The sequence below is a fragment of the Ctenopharyngodon idella genome, chromosome 13 (assembly GCF_019924925.1).
Source record: "Ctenopharyngodon idella isolate HZGC_01 chromosome 13, HZGC01, whole genome shotgun sequence".
Classification (NCBI taxonomy): Eukaryota; Metazoa; Chordata; class Actinopteri; order Cypriniformes; family Xenocyprididae; genus Ctenopharyngodon; species Ctenopharyngodon idella.
In genome coordinates, this window is record NC_067232.1 from 29,109,624 (window position 1) to 29,126,369 (window position 16,746).

At 38.6% G+C, this 16,746-nt stretch overlaps 1 protein-coding gene across 1 annotated transcript in view; it reads right to left on the reverse strand.

Moving 5' to 3' along the window:
* ldlrap1b (low density lipoprotein receptor adaptor protein 1b) overlaps positions 1-16,746 on the reverse strand; it is a 34,982-nt gene that overhangs the window by 10,734 nt on the left and 7,502 nt on the right. The window contains exons 2-5 of the mRNA XM_051915801.1: positions 5,712-5,854; positions 3,062-3,174; positions 1,077-1,191; positions 813-885 (exon numbers count right to left, since the gene is read on the reverse strand). Coding sequence (XP_051771761.1) covers positions 813-885; positions 1,077-1,191; positions 3,062-3,174; positions 5,712-5,854 — 444 coding nt within the window. The remainder of the gene's footprint in view (positions 1-812; positions 886-1,076; positions 1,192-3,061; positions 3,175-5,711; positions 5,855-16,746) is intronic.

Below are 16,746 nucleotides of genomic sequence, written 5' to 3' on the forward strand. Positions count from 1 at the left end.
TTAATTGATTGAAGTTGCAATTGATTCATTGAAATTAATTAAACCTACTAACTTTTACTAGAGCTATTAACATTTTTTAAAAGACGACCTGTTTTGCTTTCTTTTAGATGCGCTAACTTTCTTTAGTGTGTAATGTTGCTGTTTGAGGGAGTTCTTCTCTATATCAGTGTCAGTGTTTCTGAAACGCCTCCATCTTGAGTTTTTCACAATATTCCTCATTTAAATAATTCATACGCAGAATAAAGGGGCGGGGCCTGGTTGAGTTAGTTAGTAGTGTGTTGAAACTGGAGGTTATGGTAAGGGGTGGGACATTTCCAAAACACCAATCACAACACACCGCTCCAGCCGACCAATCAGAGCACATTGTGCTTTCCAGAAGGAGAGGCTTCATAGAGACAGGAACTAAACAGAGCGTTACTGACAGACTGGGAAGAGAGGAGCTGAACAATGGAGAATATGAGGAAAATAATCAACATTCAAGCAGGAAAATCAAAATCAAGACTTGGTAAAAGGGCCTCTTTAATGAGTTCATAGTCAAAAGAAGGAAAAAGATGAATCTCAATCAGCCCAACACTAACTAATAGCGTAAGTTTGGGGTGGACGACCAATAGCAGATGAAGTGAGTGCTTGAGAAACCTGTTTGAAAACAGCCATTAATTTTGAGCTAAGAGTGTGGAAATCACACACTTCAGCTTTAAGTAGGACACATGTGATTTTGTGCTCCATTCACAGCCCGTAACAAGACTCAGAAAGATTCAGAGAGATAAACAGGAGTTGTGCTGGGATGACTGAAGTCGTGGAGTGCCTCGTACCTTCTTTAGCAGCCTGCCAAAACTCAAACGCCACACGGAACGCCTGAGCCACCGTTAACGTCACCGCCTGAGCCTGAGACAGACGGGAACAGAGAAGGGAGGTTTTAATGCCACATTTCTTGTCATGGGAAGAAAGACAGTGCAGAGGTATCTGTTTCACTGTCAGAGGAAGTGTGGGCTTAACGTATAATTCTATTTATAGACAGAAGGAAAGGCAGGGAGTGTCTCTGACACACACACACACACACACACACACACACTCACCACTTTCCTCTTGGTGCAGAGGTACGCGTGACACTCCAGCGTTTCGTTGCGTTGACTCTGAGCGATGTAGGCGAACACTTTATCATGCATCTTATCAGCTGTGCAGTACGATATCCTACAGACACACAAACAACCGCTGTAAACATAAACTTTACATTTCTCACACCGCTGATCAAAAGTTCAAAAACTGATCAACAGTGACAGTAAAATCTTTTTTACAAATTTAAAATCTTTTTTTATTTTTTTCAAATAAATTCTGTTCTTTTGAATTTTCTATTCATGAAAGAATCCTGAAAACACAAACTTATCAGTTTCCACAAAAATCTGAACTGTTTTCAACATTAATAATAATCATAAATGTTTCTTGAGCAGCAAATCATCATATCAGAATGATTTCTGAAGGATCATGTGACACTGAAGACTGGAGTAATGATGCTGAAAATTCAGCTTTGATCACAGGAATAAATTACACTTTACTATATTTTCACATAGAAAACATAAAATATAGAATCGAATATTAATAGAAAATACTTTAAATATTTCTCAATATTACTGTTTTTACTGTATTTTTGATCAAATAAATTCAGACTTGATTCAAAAACATCTAAAAATCTTACAGACAGCTTCTTGATCTTGAACTAAAGCTAGATCTGGACGTGAAGCGGTTCACATGATCACGAACACATTTACGGTCATTCGGTCGGTGATCTAAATCCCAAACATTTCTGTTTATCTACTAGGGGAAAAATCCAGATGTTGTCAGATTGGTCTCTATCCAGTATAACACACACACACTGTGTACATTATCCACCAGTAAATCACTCGCACACACACCCGTATGTGTGATGTCACCTCCTCTGAGATTTAAAAACGTCTACAAGCGGTGCTGAGTTCTCCAGTTCAACACTCCATCAGCACTCTGACAGAAAGCTGACCCACCAAACCATAACACACACACACACACACACACACACTCTCTCTCTCTCTGTAATGTGCGGTAAACTCATGAACTCCTCCAGAGTTGATTTTTCCCTTCGGCCTTGAGTGACAGCTGGCTCAGCCTGTCAGAGGGCGGACCCACAGCAGGAGGGGCGGGACTAATGATGGATGACCGCCATCTGTCCTGTTTCACTTTTAACAATTCACACACACACACACACACACACACACACACACACTTCTGTCTGGACCACAGCAGTTTATATATATATATATATATATATATATATATACACACACATACACACACACACAGTGTACACGCACGCACAATTTTACAAAATTATTACATAAACCTAAAATTTAATTTTAAATTACATTAGTGAAAATTTGAGGGAAAATTGGCTTAATTGTCATGAAAATGTCACAATGCAAAAAATTGTAATATATGATTAAAATTAAAACGGTCTTTTTCCTTTTGATTTCAGGGTGAAATGAAAGCTGGACGTGTTCATGACTGGAGTACTGCTGGTGTCACTGGTGTGGAAAGAGGCCGACGCCTCCCTCATGTTTATTCATGACACACACCGCAGACGCAGCGGAGCGCACTGAGCGCGTGCGAAGCTTCAATAATAGCTGCGGCCCCAGGTGAGGGTCAGAAAGGGTCTGTCTGAAACAGATCGATAGAGGATCCCGACACAAACATCTCTCTCTCTCTGTCCGTATGAAAACACAGAGATCCTCAGGTCACACAGATCCAGATGATGGATGGCAGGATTTCAGGAGCAACAAACACTCCTTTCTTTATTATTGCAAGAGAGAGAGAGGGTGGGCTATCGAAAAACAGTTTAAGCAAATACTACAACCAAGTAATTTTCTTGACATTTGTGTATATGTATGTGTTTTGGTTTAGTATATATTTAGGTCCTTGTTATGTGTTATGAAAGCTCAAAGAAGCCGCTGTGACATCATGAACCTGCAGCAGAATCACTCAGGATTTGCATCTCTAGAGACAGACGGCACAGACTCAGACAGGTGTGACTCACCTGTATATGGACACGTTCTCTATTAGCTGGTTTGATACGCTGTCGTAGAGAACGATCCCTCGAGGAGAAACCTTCAGCGTCACCTTCTGAAGCTTCTTCCCACCAGCTTTAGCCTGAGACAGACAGAGAACATGGATTCATGATGATGTTTTTCAGCCGCGCCTTCAAGCTGGTGTTACTGTTAACTAAAACTAAAGCAGTGACGCTTCACAGGAAGGTTCAGTTGTTAACATGTTAATTTAAATAAAGCTAAAATAAAATAAAAATATTAAATGAAAAACTTCAGTTAGTTATTAGAAATGTTGCCTGAAATAAACTGAAATAAAATAAGTTAAAATACTAAAGCAGTGACGCTTCACAGGAAGGTTCAGTTGTTCACATTAAATACAGTATTAACTAACATGAACCAACAGTGAACAATTTTTTTACAACATTTATTCATATTTGTTAATGTTAGTTAATAAAAATACAGCTGCTCATGTTAGTTCACAGAGCATTAACTAATGTTAACAAATACAACTTTTGACTAAGATTAATAAATGCTGCAGAAGGTTTGTTCATTCTTAATGTTAACTAATGAAACATTATTGTAAAGTTTTACCACTAAAGCTAAATACTTTTTTGAAAAACTTAAATTGAAAAAGGTTCATTTAAATAAAGCTAAAATAAAATAAAAATATTAGATGAAAAACTTCAGTTAGTTATTAAAAATGTTGCCTGAAATAAACTGAAATAAAATAAGTTACAATACTAAATTTACTCAAGCTAAAACTGAAATAAAAAAGCTAAATAGAAATATAAAAAATAAAACTAATAAAAATTAGAAAAAAAATCAAATTAAACAAACTAAATTTAAAACTAACACTGAAAATAAATTTTTAAAAATCCAATTTTAATAGTATAAAATATTAAAATAACAATTAAAAAAAAAGGTTCAATAAAATTTACTAAATAAATTAACGTGTTAAAATTGCAGTCCTAGTCATGAAATATGGATTGATATTTTTTTATGATATTCTATACTTTGCATAGATTTAAAGAACATGTTTTTTATATTTCTTAAATATAGTCTTTAATAAGACAACAGAAGAGCAGTTTATTGATTTGGTAATTGAAATGCACTATTGTCAAGTCAAGTCAGCTTTATTTATATAGCGCTTTTTACAATGCAGATTGTGTCAAAGCAGCTTTACAGTGATAACTGTATATAATTTTGGCTGCACAGCAGCTCTTAAAGAAAATGCTGTCAATGCAGCAGATCAAAGCACTGTTGAATATCAAATGTCAAATGTCAAGTGTCCCCAACTAAGCAAGCCAAAGGCGACAGCGGCAAGGAACCCAAACTCCAACAGGTGACACTAAACTACGACCCAATGATCCTAGATCTGAAATCTTATTTTTTCAATAATGAAAATATTTTAAAATAAATCTAAAAGCATTGTCATTTAAATTCTCAGTTCATTTCACTGTTTTAATGCTGTTCTTATACTGTTTTTAATTAAACTCATAGCCTGATAATCACATTTATTTGATAATCATCCATTACAGCTTCATTAATGCTTCACTGTTGATAATCAACTGCTAAAGCTGAAGGAAGCGCTGTCACTGGTTTCCTGACATATCGTCATATAGTCCAGCGACCGAACACCTTTACAGTCAGAAGCCAGAGATATCAAGTAGGAATATTCCACATCTGGCTTTGAATGGCTCTCACACACACACACACACACACACACAGGCTGACACAGTCCGTTCGGTATGCCACTGATTTTTATTACTGAATTGCAACAATCTGGAGTGTTTAATAACCTCAAAACAACCTTACATCATGACAGGATTCAGCCTGTTCAAACACAGACAGAACCACACCCAGAAACCCCCTGAGACACACACACACACACACACACACACACACCCATTAGCACCACTTACAAACCATTTAGAGCTCAGACAGATTAGAGCTCAAATTCTACACGTTTGTAGCATTTTTCCCTGAAGTTCAGTTACACTCCTGAAAATAAAGGCAACAATGGTTCCTTTAACATCCACTGAACCTCTCCATCCCACAAAAGATTCTTCATAGATTTTAAAATGTTCTTCACACTAAGAAAAAAAAAAGTGATTCTTTTAACTCTTTCCCCACCATTGACAGAATTTCCCACCAATCCATGTATTCACTCTTATACAGTAGGGGGCGCTATTAAGCATCTTCTGAAAAGAAATATCTGGATCAAAACACAGGCGAAGAAGAAGCAGAAACAAGTGATAGAAGCATTGCTAAACGCACATGTCAAATAACACGATCATCAAACATTAAACAGCATATAAATCTAAACTGGCTGATGTTGCTGAATGAACGGTCGACCCAGGAAGGGTTAACGACTGAAGGTTTGAGGTGTTCATGGACTCGATCTACTCCATCTGTGTTTAATCAACGCTCTGAATCTGATCCGGACATAAACACAAATTTCTCACTTTTTTGTTCAAAATGTTGCTTTTTTTATTAAACTTACCAACATTCAAATGTTGATTAAAAAAAGAATGCATGCAGCATTTTGATATAGTGTGAGGTCAGGTGGTGTGAGGTCAGGTGGTGTACAGTGAGGTCAGGTGGTGTACAGTGAGGTCAGGTGGTGTACACGAGTCTTACAGTGGCAACGATTCTCTTGACCGCAGCGGCCGAGAGCTCTTCTCCTTTGGGTTCCTCCACCAGCGTCATGCCCAGATACTTCAGCTGAAACACCATCCCCTCCAGCAGCGTCTCCCGCGTGTCCGTCCAGTTCTCCGGCAGCTCTACAGAGAGACGCACACGGATACACATGAGCATGATGCAAAATGGACAAAACATTTCAACACGTGTTACACACACACACACACACACACACACTCGTACTAATATGTGAATCTCATGAAAACATGTCTAGGTCACATTTCACCTATAAACTAAAAGAAAGGAAAGGGATAATAAATTATATTTAGAGGTTCAAGCGTGTCGAGCTGAAACTCTATTGTAATTGTTACATTTTCCAGTATTCTCCCCTAAAAGTGATCGGACCAAACCGTAAGTCGTAGAGACTTGAAACTTTGAGGGCTGATAGTACCCTACAACGTCACCAAGGCTCGCCCCGATCGGCCTGACGGGGACGCTGCAGTGGTCAAAAGTACGAAATGGCTCATAACTCCTGAACCGTAGACTCAAGTATCGTGGGAATCCTCGACTCAAGACGGAAATGCCTGCCTCAGAAAGTTTTGGGTATTTTGGATTTTTTGAAAAACCTACTTTTGTGAACTAGTCGTAGGTTTTTCACCCGATCGGAACCAAACCAGTGCAGTGAGATTCTCTGGAGTCTGATTGTCAGTAGTTATCAAAAAAAAGTTGAAATTTCGATTCACGGTCTCTAAGGGACACTAAAACGTTCGAAGTGGGTGGAGCCACTTTTACTAAAATGCTATTGGTGGCGCTATAACAGGAAAAACACATGAAAATGGCTATAACTACTTCACCGTTATACCAATTGATGATTGACATTGGCATGCAGTGTCTTCATCCAAGGTGCCATGACCGTCTTTGAGGACACTGACGTATCTCAAAACACATGTCCGCCATCAGCCAATGAAGTTTGAGCAGCTATCACACAAGGTTAACGGAGGCCGATCGGAACGAAACTCGCTGGGCCTGTTTGACTCACGGCTCTAGAGGCCTGTGAGAAATTCCAAAGAAATCAGCCACCGGGGGGCGCCTTCACGTTTTTCATGTGCTAAAGGGTCGTGTATCGCAAGATTTTTCACATTCGCTCTCGAACATTCGTACCACATGGTACAACTCCTCATTCTGAGCAACTTTGCCTCTAGGACCGTCGCTGTCCGTCGAATCATTTGTTAAATATTGGAGATTATTTCTAAAACCAACTTTGGCAAACTAGCCCTAGGTTTTTGGCTCAACCTCGATAACTGTTAAAAAGCTTTATAAACCATATATTTCCTATGGTAAATTGCCTGTATTGGCTATAAATGGTCTTTTACATCTGTGATTGAAATGTTGACAGGCTTGCTAAATAAAACATCATACCTTTTTTACTCATGTGCTTAAAGGCCTTAAAAGGCTTGAACCCCGATAACTGCTGCTCGCAGCTATATTTTACATTTATGTTTGGCATGAATGACTCAATTCTCAAACATGTTTTTAACACTACAAAACAGCTCAGAAACACACAAACACACACATTATCTGAACAAACAAAGCTACCAAATACTAAAGCAACTCATTGAATAACAGGTGAAATCATCTCCATATGAAACACCTCACACAATCCTTCAATCAGGTCCTTTATCCTCTGCTCTTTGATCGACACCTGCACCGGAGATGAAACTGTGTTTATATCCATAATAACAGTAACCATAATCTTTTGGAGTTAAGCTTATAGCTTTATGTTTTATTGGTCAGAAACACCAGAAACACACTTCTTGCATCTGACACAGGACAATAAAAGCAAAATATGCAACAAACTGCATTTAAATTCAACATTTTGTGTTGTAGTTTGGCAGTAAAACAATCACATTTCTTAATGAATAATTAAATTAATGGCAAATGTCATGTAAACGGGATTAATTTTAATAGATTTAGCTCCTTACTCTTATTGACAATGATCAGAATATTGGTGTACATGTGACTGAACACACACACATAAACCCCATACTGCCCTCCTGTCCTGTCTGACCTTACACAGCCATGAATGAGTGTGTGTTTAACCCATATCAGCGCTGGGGTCAACAAGGTTAAGGTCAGGGGTCAAGGACACTGATCTGATAGGCGGTTATCCGCTCCTCTCCACAGCGTCTGCCTTATAAATCAACCTGGCTTAACACATCTCAGCATGACAGAAAACAAGAAAACAAGCAAGAGAAGAAACAAAAACTGCAAAAATAAAATAAACAAACAAAAAATAGAACAAAAGAGAAAAAAGGACAAACAAATAAACAAAACAAAGCCAAGAATCATTGAAACAAACCAACAAAAACAAACAAAAGGAAGAAACAATCAAGCAAATGAACTAAAGAAATAAACGATAAATGAACATTCATTCTGTGTGAATCTGTGCTCCGGGCTTTAAATATGTGACATGCATGAAATGAAAATGGATATTGATTGATGCAGATTTCATGAATGATTCATGTGTGTTTGACTGACAGGAGTCTCTGAAACACATCAGAGATCACATGACACTCCATAATTTGGCTTACAAGAGAACATTTTACTCCCTCAGACCTTCATAATCATTGTTCGCACAGGGACAGATCGATGATCTGAACATATTCACCTCAAACACGACGGTGAGCGGTTATCATCAGAGCTCTGGTGTTTACGGGGTAAAGTGTGATGGTGTAGGTGTTTGTGTGAGCATGAGTGACATTCACAGACACTGTGACAGACTTTCCTTTACCTCTCAATTAACCTTCATTATTCACCATAACTGAAGAGCTGACGGTATTTCACGCCTCATTGAGATCTGAATGGGTTAATGTCGAACTGGTCATTCGCTGACACAGTATGGTGGAAACACTGGCGGAAATCGGAAGTCACAATCTGACTTTAATGTCAGTTTTTTTCGTTTGGAAACAAAGGCATGTTTACAAGGTGCTAAACACTTACGAGGACGAAATAATCACTGGATTCGTTAATACTGGCGAGTGGCATCAAATCTTTGAAAGATCCTGCCATACATTTCCATTAGCATATTCTGCTTTGTTTTTTATTTATGTCTGAGTTGAGCCACTTTTGAAAAGAAAAAAATTCAAATGACAGAAGGAAGACTATTATTGAGGTCATTTATTTCAGATGAATCTGCTTTTAAATGACGTGTCAAAACAAAAACTGTGTCCGGTCGCTTTACATGCCAATCAGACCATCTCAGCCTGCTTCTGAGCCAAAATAAGGATCACACTAGTATGAAAAAAGTCAAAGCCAAAAAAAAAAAAGTCTTAATAGACAATTAATGTTCTGTGATATTAGCGATTCAACTTGACTGATACTATTGAGAACAATATTTAAGTTGAATTGAACTGAATAACTATTATCTTCTGAAGAGCTGCTTTATAAATTGTATGTTTCATAATCAATTAATTTTGCAACATTAATACAGATTTTTTCCTGTTTATTACAGTGAAGCTGCAATCTTATAAATAATGTCACTTGTCTTAATTAAAGTCGGCATGAAAGAAGTTCTGATAGTCTTTTCTTCTCTATTGTGATGAACATCTGCTTCTCAAACAAGAACAAATGTAGGGCGGGGCTTGATTTTGTCTGTGGGGAACTGATTGGATGGTTGTGGTTTGCTATTGGTGGATCTCATGTGAGTGACAGGTTGCCCCGCCCTCATCATCAGAGAAGAGATGTTCAACCAGTATAACAAAAAATGTTTTTGATGCTGTACTCCTGTGTGTCGACTTCACTCACCTATGAGGCAACAGACAGGAAGTTATAGACGGACTTCAAATCTAATGGGACAACTGATTTATTTTGCATCACACACTGCAGTATCAGGTGCACATATGAGCCCTGTGTGTAAAGAACTGTGTCCCGAAGCATGCTGGGATGCCTGTTGGATGACACAGGCGTGTTGTGATTGGTGAGGGTCGTCCTGCTCCACTGAACTTCAGAGCGGAGCGTGAGGGGTGTGTGTGTGTGTGTGCGCGTGTGTGTGTGTGCGTGTGCGCGCGCGTGTGTGTGTGTGTGTACACAGAGCTGCTGGGGTCATTAACATGAAGACACAAACACACACGATTCCCACTGACCGGATATACAATAAGAGTAAATAATATATTATTTACACTATATATTATGTAATATTTATACATAATTTTTCATCACAGCATTAAAAAACAAGTTGACAAACCGTCTGACTGACAGCACTGAATAATCTAAACAGAGCAGACAGCGGTGAAAGACCATCACTGAAGAAAACCCTCAAAGTGCTGTAGGAAAGAGGAGAGAAACGAGTGATGAAGAGGAGAGAGAGAGAGAGAGAGAGAGGGAGGTTTGACGGGTGGAGCAGAGAGGAAACAGAAGTGAGATTAAAGAAATCCCGTCTGCCGTGTTTACGGCTCTCTCATAAACAACCTTCAAAGGGAATATGGGCCGAAGATCCGCTGCTCCCTGAACACACGTTTGTGTTTGCATGCATCTGACTAATATTTCATAAACCATCAACTTAAATATTCCCTCATACCCAACACGTTCATTAATACCACAAGGTCGAATAAATGAGAAGCATTTCACCCAAACACTACTTTCACATTGATTTAAACACACTTTTGATTCGGCCTTTAAGTTTCCTGAAGAGTGGAGTTCTGCTCTCCTTGATTGAGGCCGATAACATGTTTGATAACATTCTGATTTAAATGTTGTCAGATATCATGTTTTTCATAAATGATTATTTTCATGTAAAGCACTACAATATTAGAATAAACTGACATTTGAATATTTTGTTTTTCTGCAATATATATTGCATTACAATAAAACAGGAAGTTTCACCAGATGACATGAATAGCCTGGAGAGAATGAACAATTCTACACTGATTATTGGGGAGATCTGCATAGACAAAAAAGAAAGAAAAACAAACTTTAATTTTTACTCTGAAGAGTTTCACAGGACACGTTCACACTGTTTTTGACCAATTCATTCGACTATAAAATAATAATTATGATTTTATTGTGATTATTAATAAATATATTAAACAAAATAAGAAATATATTGTAATAATACCAATGTACTATACAAAAAGTAATAAAATTAATTTTATTTCACTGTAAAATTAGAATACTAATATATAGGGGTGAATTCAGGCTGGTTGGGACACATTTTGCCATTGAGATGACTGGGAAAAATATCCCAATCAACCTGAATTCACCCTATATATTAATTTCTTCATTTTTATACAGTATTTCATGAAGCTTTTATTTTGACAGGTTTGACAGGCAAATAAATAAATGTGCTGCAGTTTTCAGAGTGAATTATGTATTCTGTAATATTTTTAAAGGGGACCTATTATGCCCCTTTTACAAGATGTAAATAAGTCTCTGATGTCCCCAGAGTGTGTATGTGAAGTTTTAGCTCAATATACCCCACAGATCATTTATTATAGCATGTTAAAACTTTTTGGGGTTGAGCTAAAACGCGCCGGTTTAGTGTGTGCCCTTTAAATGCAAATGAGCTGCTGCGCTCGGCCTAAGAGGGCGGAGCTTCAAGAGCTGATTCTCCGGTGTCAGGAGTCAGTCAGGACGCAGTATAATGACAGAAACTGTGAATATATGCTGCATGGAGATAGAACAGGTATAGTTTAGTTCAATTACGGTTATAACTTATATTGTCTTCTTGTTTTTATCCACTATATCAGTACAAGCCTGTTTACTGATGAGTTTTATAACGTTTATTGTACTTCACACAAAATATGAAGCGTCCGTTTTCACTCTAGAAAATCTCTGTAAGATCTTAATAAAACACAGTGCAAGTGTGCATTAAAATATTATCCATAAACTCTCTCTCTCTCCCTTACAGTTTACTGAACTATCCTTGAGTTACACATTTTTAGCACAAGCTCTGTTTTGTTTTGTCCCTTTGTATTGACATTCGTTCACAAAGCAGCCCAGTGTGAAATGATTCGCGCAGACATAAACGAATTTCGTTAGAGTTGAGGGAGCGTTCTCGTCAGTGCAGTAATGGCGGACTGTGAACTCGCTGTGAACTCGCTCAGGGCGGTTCTATGTTAAAACGGCAGTGTCTGTCAACATTCGTGGGCGGGGCCTGTGGCTCATGTGACGTCACACTGACAGGGATCTGGAAACGGCTTGTTCTGAGACACTGCTTATGATTTATGGGGATTAAAAAAAAAGGATTAGTTGGATTTTTATCATTATAGGGTGGTTGTGTACACAACACACATTTATAGCCAAACACCATGCAAAAGTGAATTTTGCATAATAGGTCCCTTTAAATAAATAAAATCCAATTAATATTTTAAAATAAATAAATCAAAATAAATATATGTGCCGTTTAATATTAAATAAATAAATAAATAATTTTCCCCTTAGTTTCAGTGTGTAGTTAGTTGTTTCCGTCAGTGTAGTTAACTTCCACTTTTTCAGTAGGTTATGTTGACTTTATCTAGTGTAAATGATTCATGCTACGGTTTCAAAGAAACACTCTCACAGCTGAAGATCGGGCATGTCAGATGAGGTTTCAGCATCAGCGCAGGATGTAAATACTGGAGGAAATGTGGGTCAGTACTAGATAACATCGACACAAGAATTTCACTGCCATCCTCAAACCAGCCGCTGACATTAAACACTGAAACCCGGACAGAGCTCATTAAAGCACGGCTTCAGAAGAGTACCACTGATGTAGTTTGTGTTAGTATTCTGAAATATATTTTATTTTTATATTTATTTGTATATATAATCCAACAGTAAAACATACAGAAGAAAGATTTAGATGCAGACTTCTGCCATATAAGACTGCGATCGAACGCCTGCTCCACTGGCACACCTTCTGGAAGTGTCCTAACATTTCTTATTAATGCCTCACAATTTTTCCGTCATTGTCAGACATCTTAAAGAGGCCATTATCCTCAGATCTCTGGTGTTAATGTAGTGCTATCAGATAATCAATACAAGATGACTGCATCCGTTACACTCTTGGCATGAACTGGAACTGGAAGCAAAAAGAAAAAGAAAACACCCATCGTTTCTGCTCCGTCTGCATCTGTCAGGTCATGTTAGACGCCATTTTGAATTTAACGAGGATGAAAATAGTTCACCCAAAAATGAAATCTCTGTCATTAATTACTCACCCTCATGTCGTTCCACACCCGTAAGACCTTCGTTCATCTTCAGAACACAAATTAAGATATTTTTGATGAAATCTGAGAGATTTCCCTCCATTGACAGCTATACAACTACCACTTTGTCGCTTCAAAAAGTTCATAAAGAGATCGTAAAACTAATCCATATGAATTGAGTGATTTACTCCAAATTTTCTAAAGAGACTCGATCGTTTTATATGATGAACATTTATGCTTTTAAATTGAACACAATCCACTGAACGCACTGTATTCAGTCCCTCACAGCCTCGCTTTCATCCTGTCAATAGTTAAATATCTTCCCTGACTCTATTATTGATATGTGCCAAAACCAAAAGGTTTAAAAATGGCCTCTAAAACTGTGATATGTGTGAGCACCAGCCCGTTCTGGTTGTTTGTGTATGTGACAGAACGAAGCGTGTTCAGTACGTTCAGCAGGAGCTACAGCTGATGAAACCAGCAGAAATCAGACAGTGTTTTCCCAGTTCTGTCAGTCACGGAGCACCCGGAGAAACCCTGGAGCTATCCCACCTCTCTCAAGGAAAACCCCTGTGTCCTGTTCACCTGACCGGTGGGGATTAGACAGGCAAACGCTTTAAATGAGGAGGATGCTGGGAGTTGTGTGAGCAGGAGCGTCTCAGGATCAGTCGAAATAGTTCAAATCAGGGAAAGACGTCTGATTTATGAACACAATATTCAGGCTGACTTTCCCAAACACATCATAAACCAAAGTAGATCTTAGCAGTGCTATTTATTATTATTTTTCAATTCAACTTATTTTATTTCAGTTAGTTAAGTTTGAAGATATTTTTTTCATCTAATATTTACATTTTATTTTATTTCAGCTTATTTTAATTATTTTAATAGTTTTAGTTAACAACAAAAACAACAACTACGGATGCTCCGATCAGGATTTTTGCAGCCGATACCGACTACCTGTCATCATGATCCTGATCCTTCAAGATTTATAAGTGATATAAGCTCTCTGTTGAAGGATTAGTTCACTTCAGAATTAAAATTTCCTGATAATTTATTCACCCTCATGTCATCCAAGATGTTCATGACTTTCTTTCTTCAGTGGAAAAGAAATGAAGGTTTTTAAGGAAAACGTTCCAGGATTTTTCTCCATATAGTGGACTTCACTGGGGTTCAACGGGTTGAAGGTCCAAATGTCAGTTTCAGTGCAGCTTCAAAGAGCTCTACATGATCCCAGACGAGGAATAAGAGTCTTATCTAGAGAAACCATCAGGCATTTATTAAAAAAAATAAAAAATAATATACTTTTTAACCACAAATGCTCGTCTTGCACTGCTCTGAGATGCTCCACACATTACGTAATCACGTTGGAAAGGTCACAGCGAAAAAGTAGGGCATCTCATTTTCTCTCCCATCTTCAAAATCGTCCGACATCGTTGTTTTACCTTTTTTTGTAAAGGCCGTTTGACTTAATCTTTGTACGTTCACTTTGTAAACACTGGATCGGTACTTCCGCCTACGTCACGCGTGACCTTTCCAACGTGATTATGTAATGCGTGGAGCATCGCAGAGCAGTGCAAGACGAGCATTTGTGGTTAAAAAGTATATAATTTTTTATATTTTTTAGGAAATGTCCGATGGTTTCTCTAGATAAGACTCTTATTCCTCGTCTGGGATCATGTAGAGCTCTTTGAAGCTGCACTGAAACTGACATTTGGACCTTCAACCCGTTGAACCCCAGTGAAGTCCACTATACTGCACTTGTTCACAATCATGTCAACTGCATCTGGGCCAAATTTTGTGTTGATATCTTATTTGGAACCAAGGTAAGCTTTTTATCAAAAGCCCAAAATCTGAGTGTTTTACTGAACATAAGAACTACTTACAAGTACGCATCTACAAGTACGCAACTTAAAAACGCATCTCTTTAACCTGGCATACACACAACATATTATCAATTTATGTTTTCAAATCCGTTAAAGGATTATTAAGCTGCATAAATTAGGTCAGCCGGAACCGGGAACACTTCCTATAACACCTGATGTACTCGTTACATCAGAAGAAGAATGGCATCTACGCTAATATTAGTCTCTCTGTTTATTCCGAGGTTCACCGTAGTCAACCGGATCCGGGCCGTATCCAGGTGAGATTGAGGACCTGCGCCTTAACACGACCACAACGCAGCCCTGACGTATCAGCAGAGATTGAGTCAACTAGATCATCCACTGTGAGGGCCTCATCGACACGACAGCCACGACACAGTTCCTCAACAACCGTCCATACCGCCGTGATCCTCAATACGATCCTCAATGAACTGAAATAAATACTTTGAATGTTGCGATCCCATCGGATTTATGATAGCTGCCTGAATCGTAACAAAGCACTGTTTGCCAGAGGAGAACTGGCCCCCCGACAGAGCCTGGTTTCTCCCAAGGTTTTTTTCTCCATTTTAACACCTGATGTCACCTGATGGAGTTTGGGTTCCTTGCCGCTGTCACCTCTGGCTTGCTTAGCTGGGGACACCTGACATTTGATATTCAACAGTGCTTTGATCTGCCTGCATTGACACTATTCTTTAAGAGCTGCTGTGCAGCCAAAATTATATATCAGTTATCACTGTAAAGCTGCTTTGACACAATCTGCATTGTAAAAAGCGATATATAAATAAAGCTGACTTGACAAGTGTAAACTCCACAATAAAGCACGATGATAGTTATAATTACATAGAATAAGTGACAAGTAATAAGATCCTGGTGGATGAGTGATGATCTATTCTATGGCGAACGGTAAATCAAGAGCTGTCAATCTGAGCGAACGATCCAATCCAAGTGCGCTCCAGCTGTAAAACAGCATCCGATTGGTCTCGACAATCATACCCGAGATCCAGTTTGTGATGTGAAGATTTTCAGTGGAAAACAACTAAAGTTTCAGTCCGTTTCTCACACAAATCTATGGTATGGCTTCAGAAACAGTGTACTGATATCACACTTTTACAGTGTTTTTTATGACACACATCATCCACAATTTGGCATCTTAGAAGGAACAGCCTTGGTCTATGATGCCTTAAAATGCTCCCTACATAAGCAGCTCACTAGGTTTTGAAACAAAGCCATGATGTTGTCCGCTTCCACACTCCAAACATTAAACTCCGAGCCAATTTCCTGGATCTGATGTCCAGCGCAGCCCAGGGTCAGGCCATCTCTCGAACGCAGAGACAAGTCATTTCAGTTTACATAAACGTCTGGAGTCAGTTTCCTGTGAGCGTCTCAGATGACACTGTAATCACGTTCCCTACGGTCCTGCAGCGCTTCTTCAGGATACGACCTCAATGTCAGTCACAGACCTGCTGAATCAACATCTGACTGTCTGGGGTTTGCTCTGATTACAGTGTGAGCTCAGCTTTTCCAAACAGGGATCCGCCGTCTCCTGAACCAGAGCCCAAAATAGCACTTAGATGGAGACACGCTCCAGACTTTAAAAAGAGGTTTATTCGTCCTGAAGGAGTGTTCGGGAAAACCTGCATGACAGTTCACATTATTTTTGTGTTTGGTGACACTGAAGGTGAAGATACACGATACAATATCATGTTAAATGTCATGATATCTCAGTATATAAATAGGACACGAACACACTAAATCTGATCAATGAGATTAAATGAATATTGTGAACACAAGTTAAGCTCAGTTTAACTCGATACGATAAGATTCCAGTGACAGGCAGTTTTTCAGTCCACACCAGATGTGACACGACTACAAGACACAACAAAATCTATCAAAAATCACAGCCAATCAGAAGAGCGTGTGGGCGGAGTCTGTCTGCACACACCATTTTAACATTATTAAAAATACAGAGTG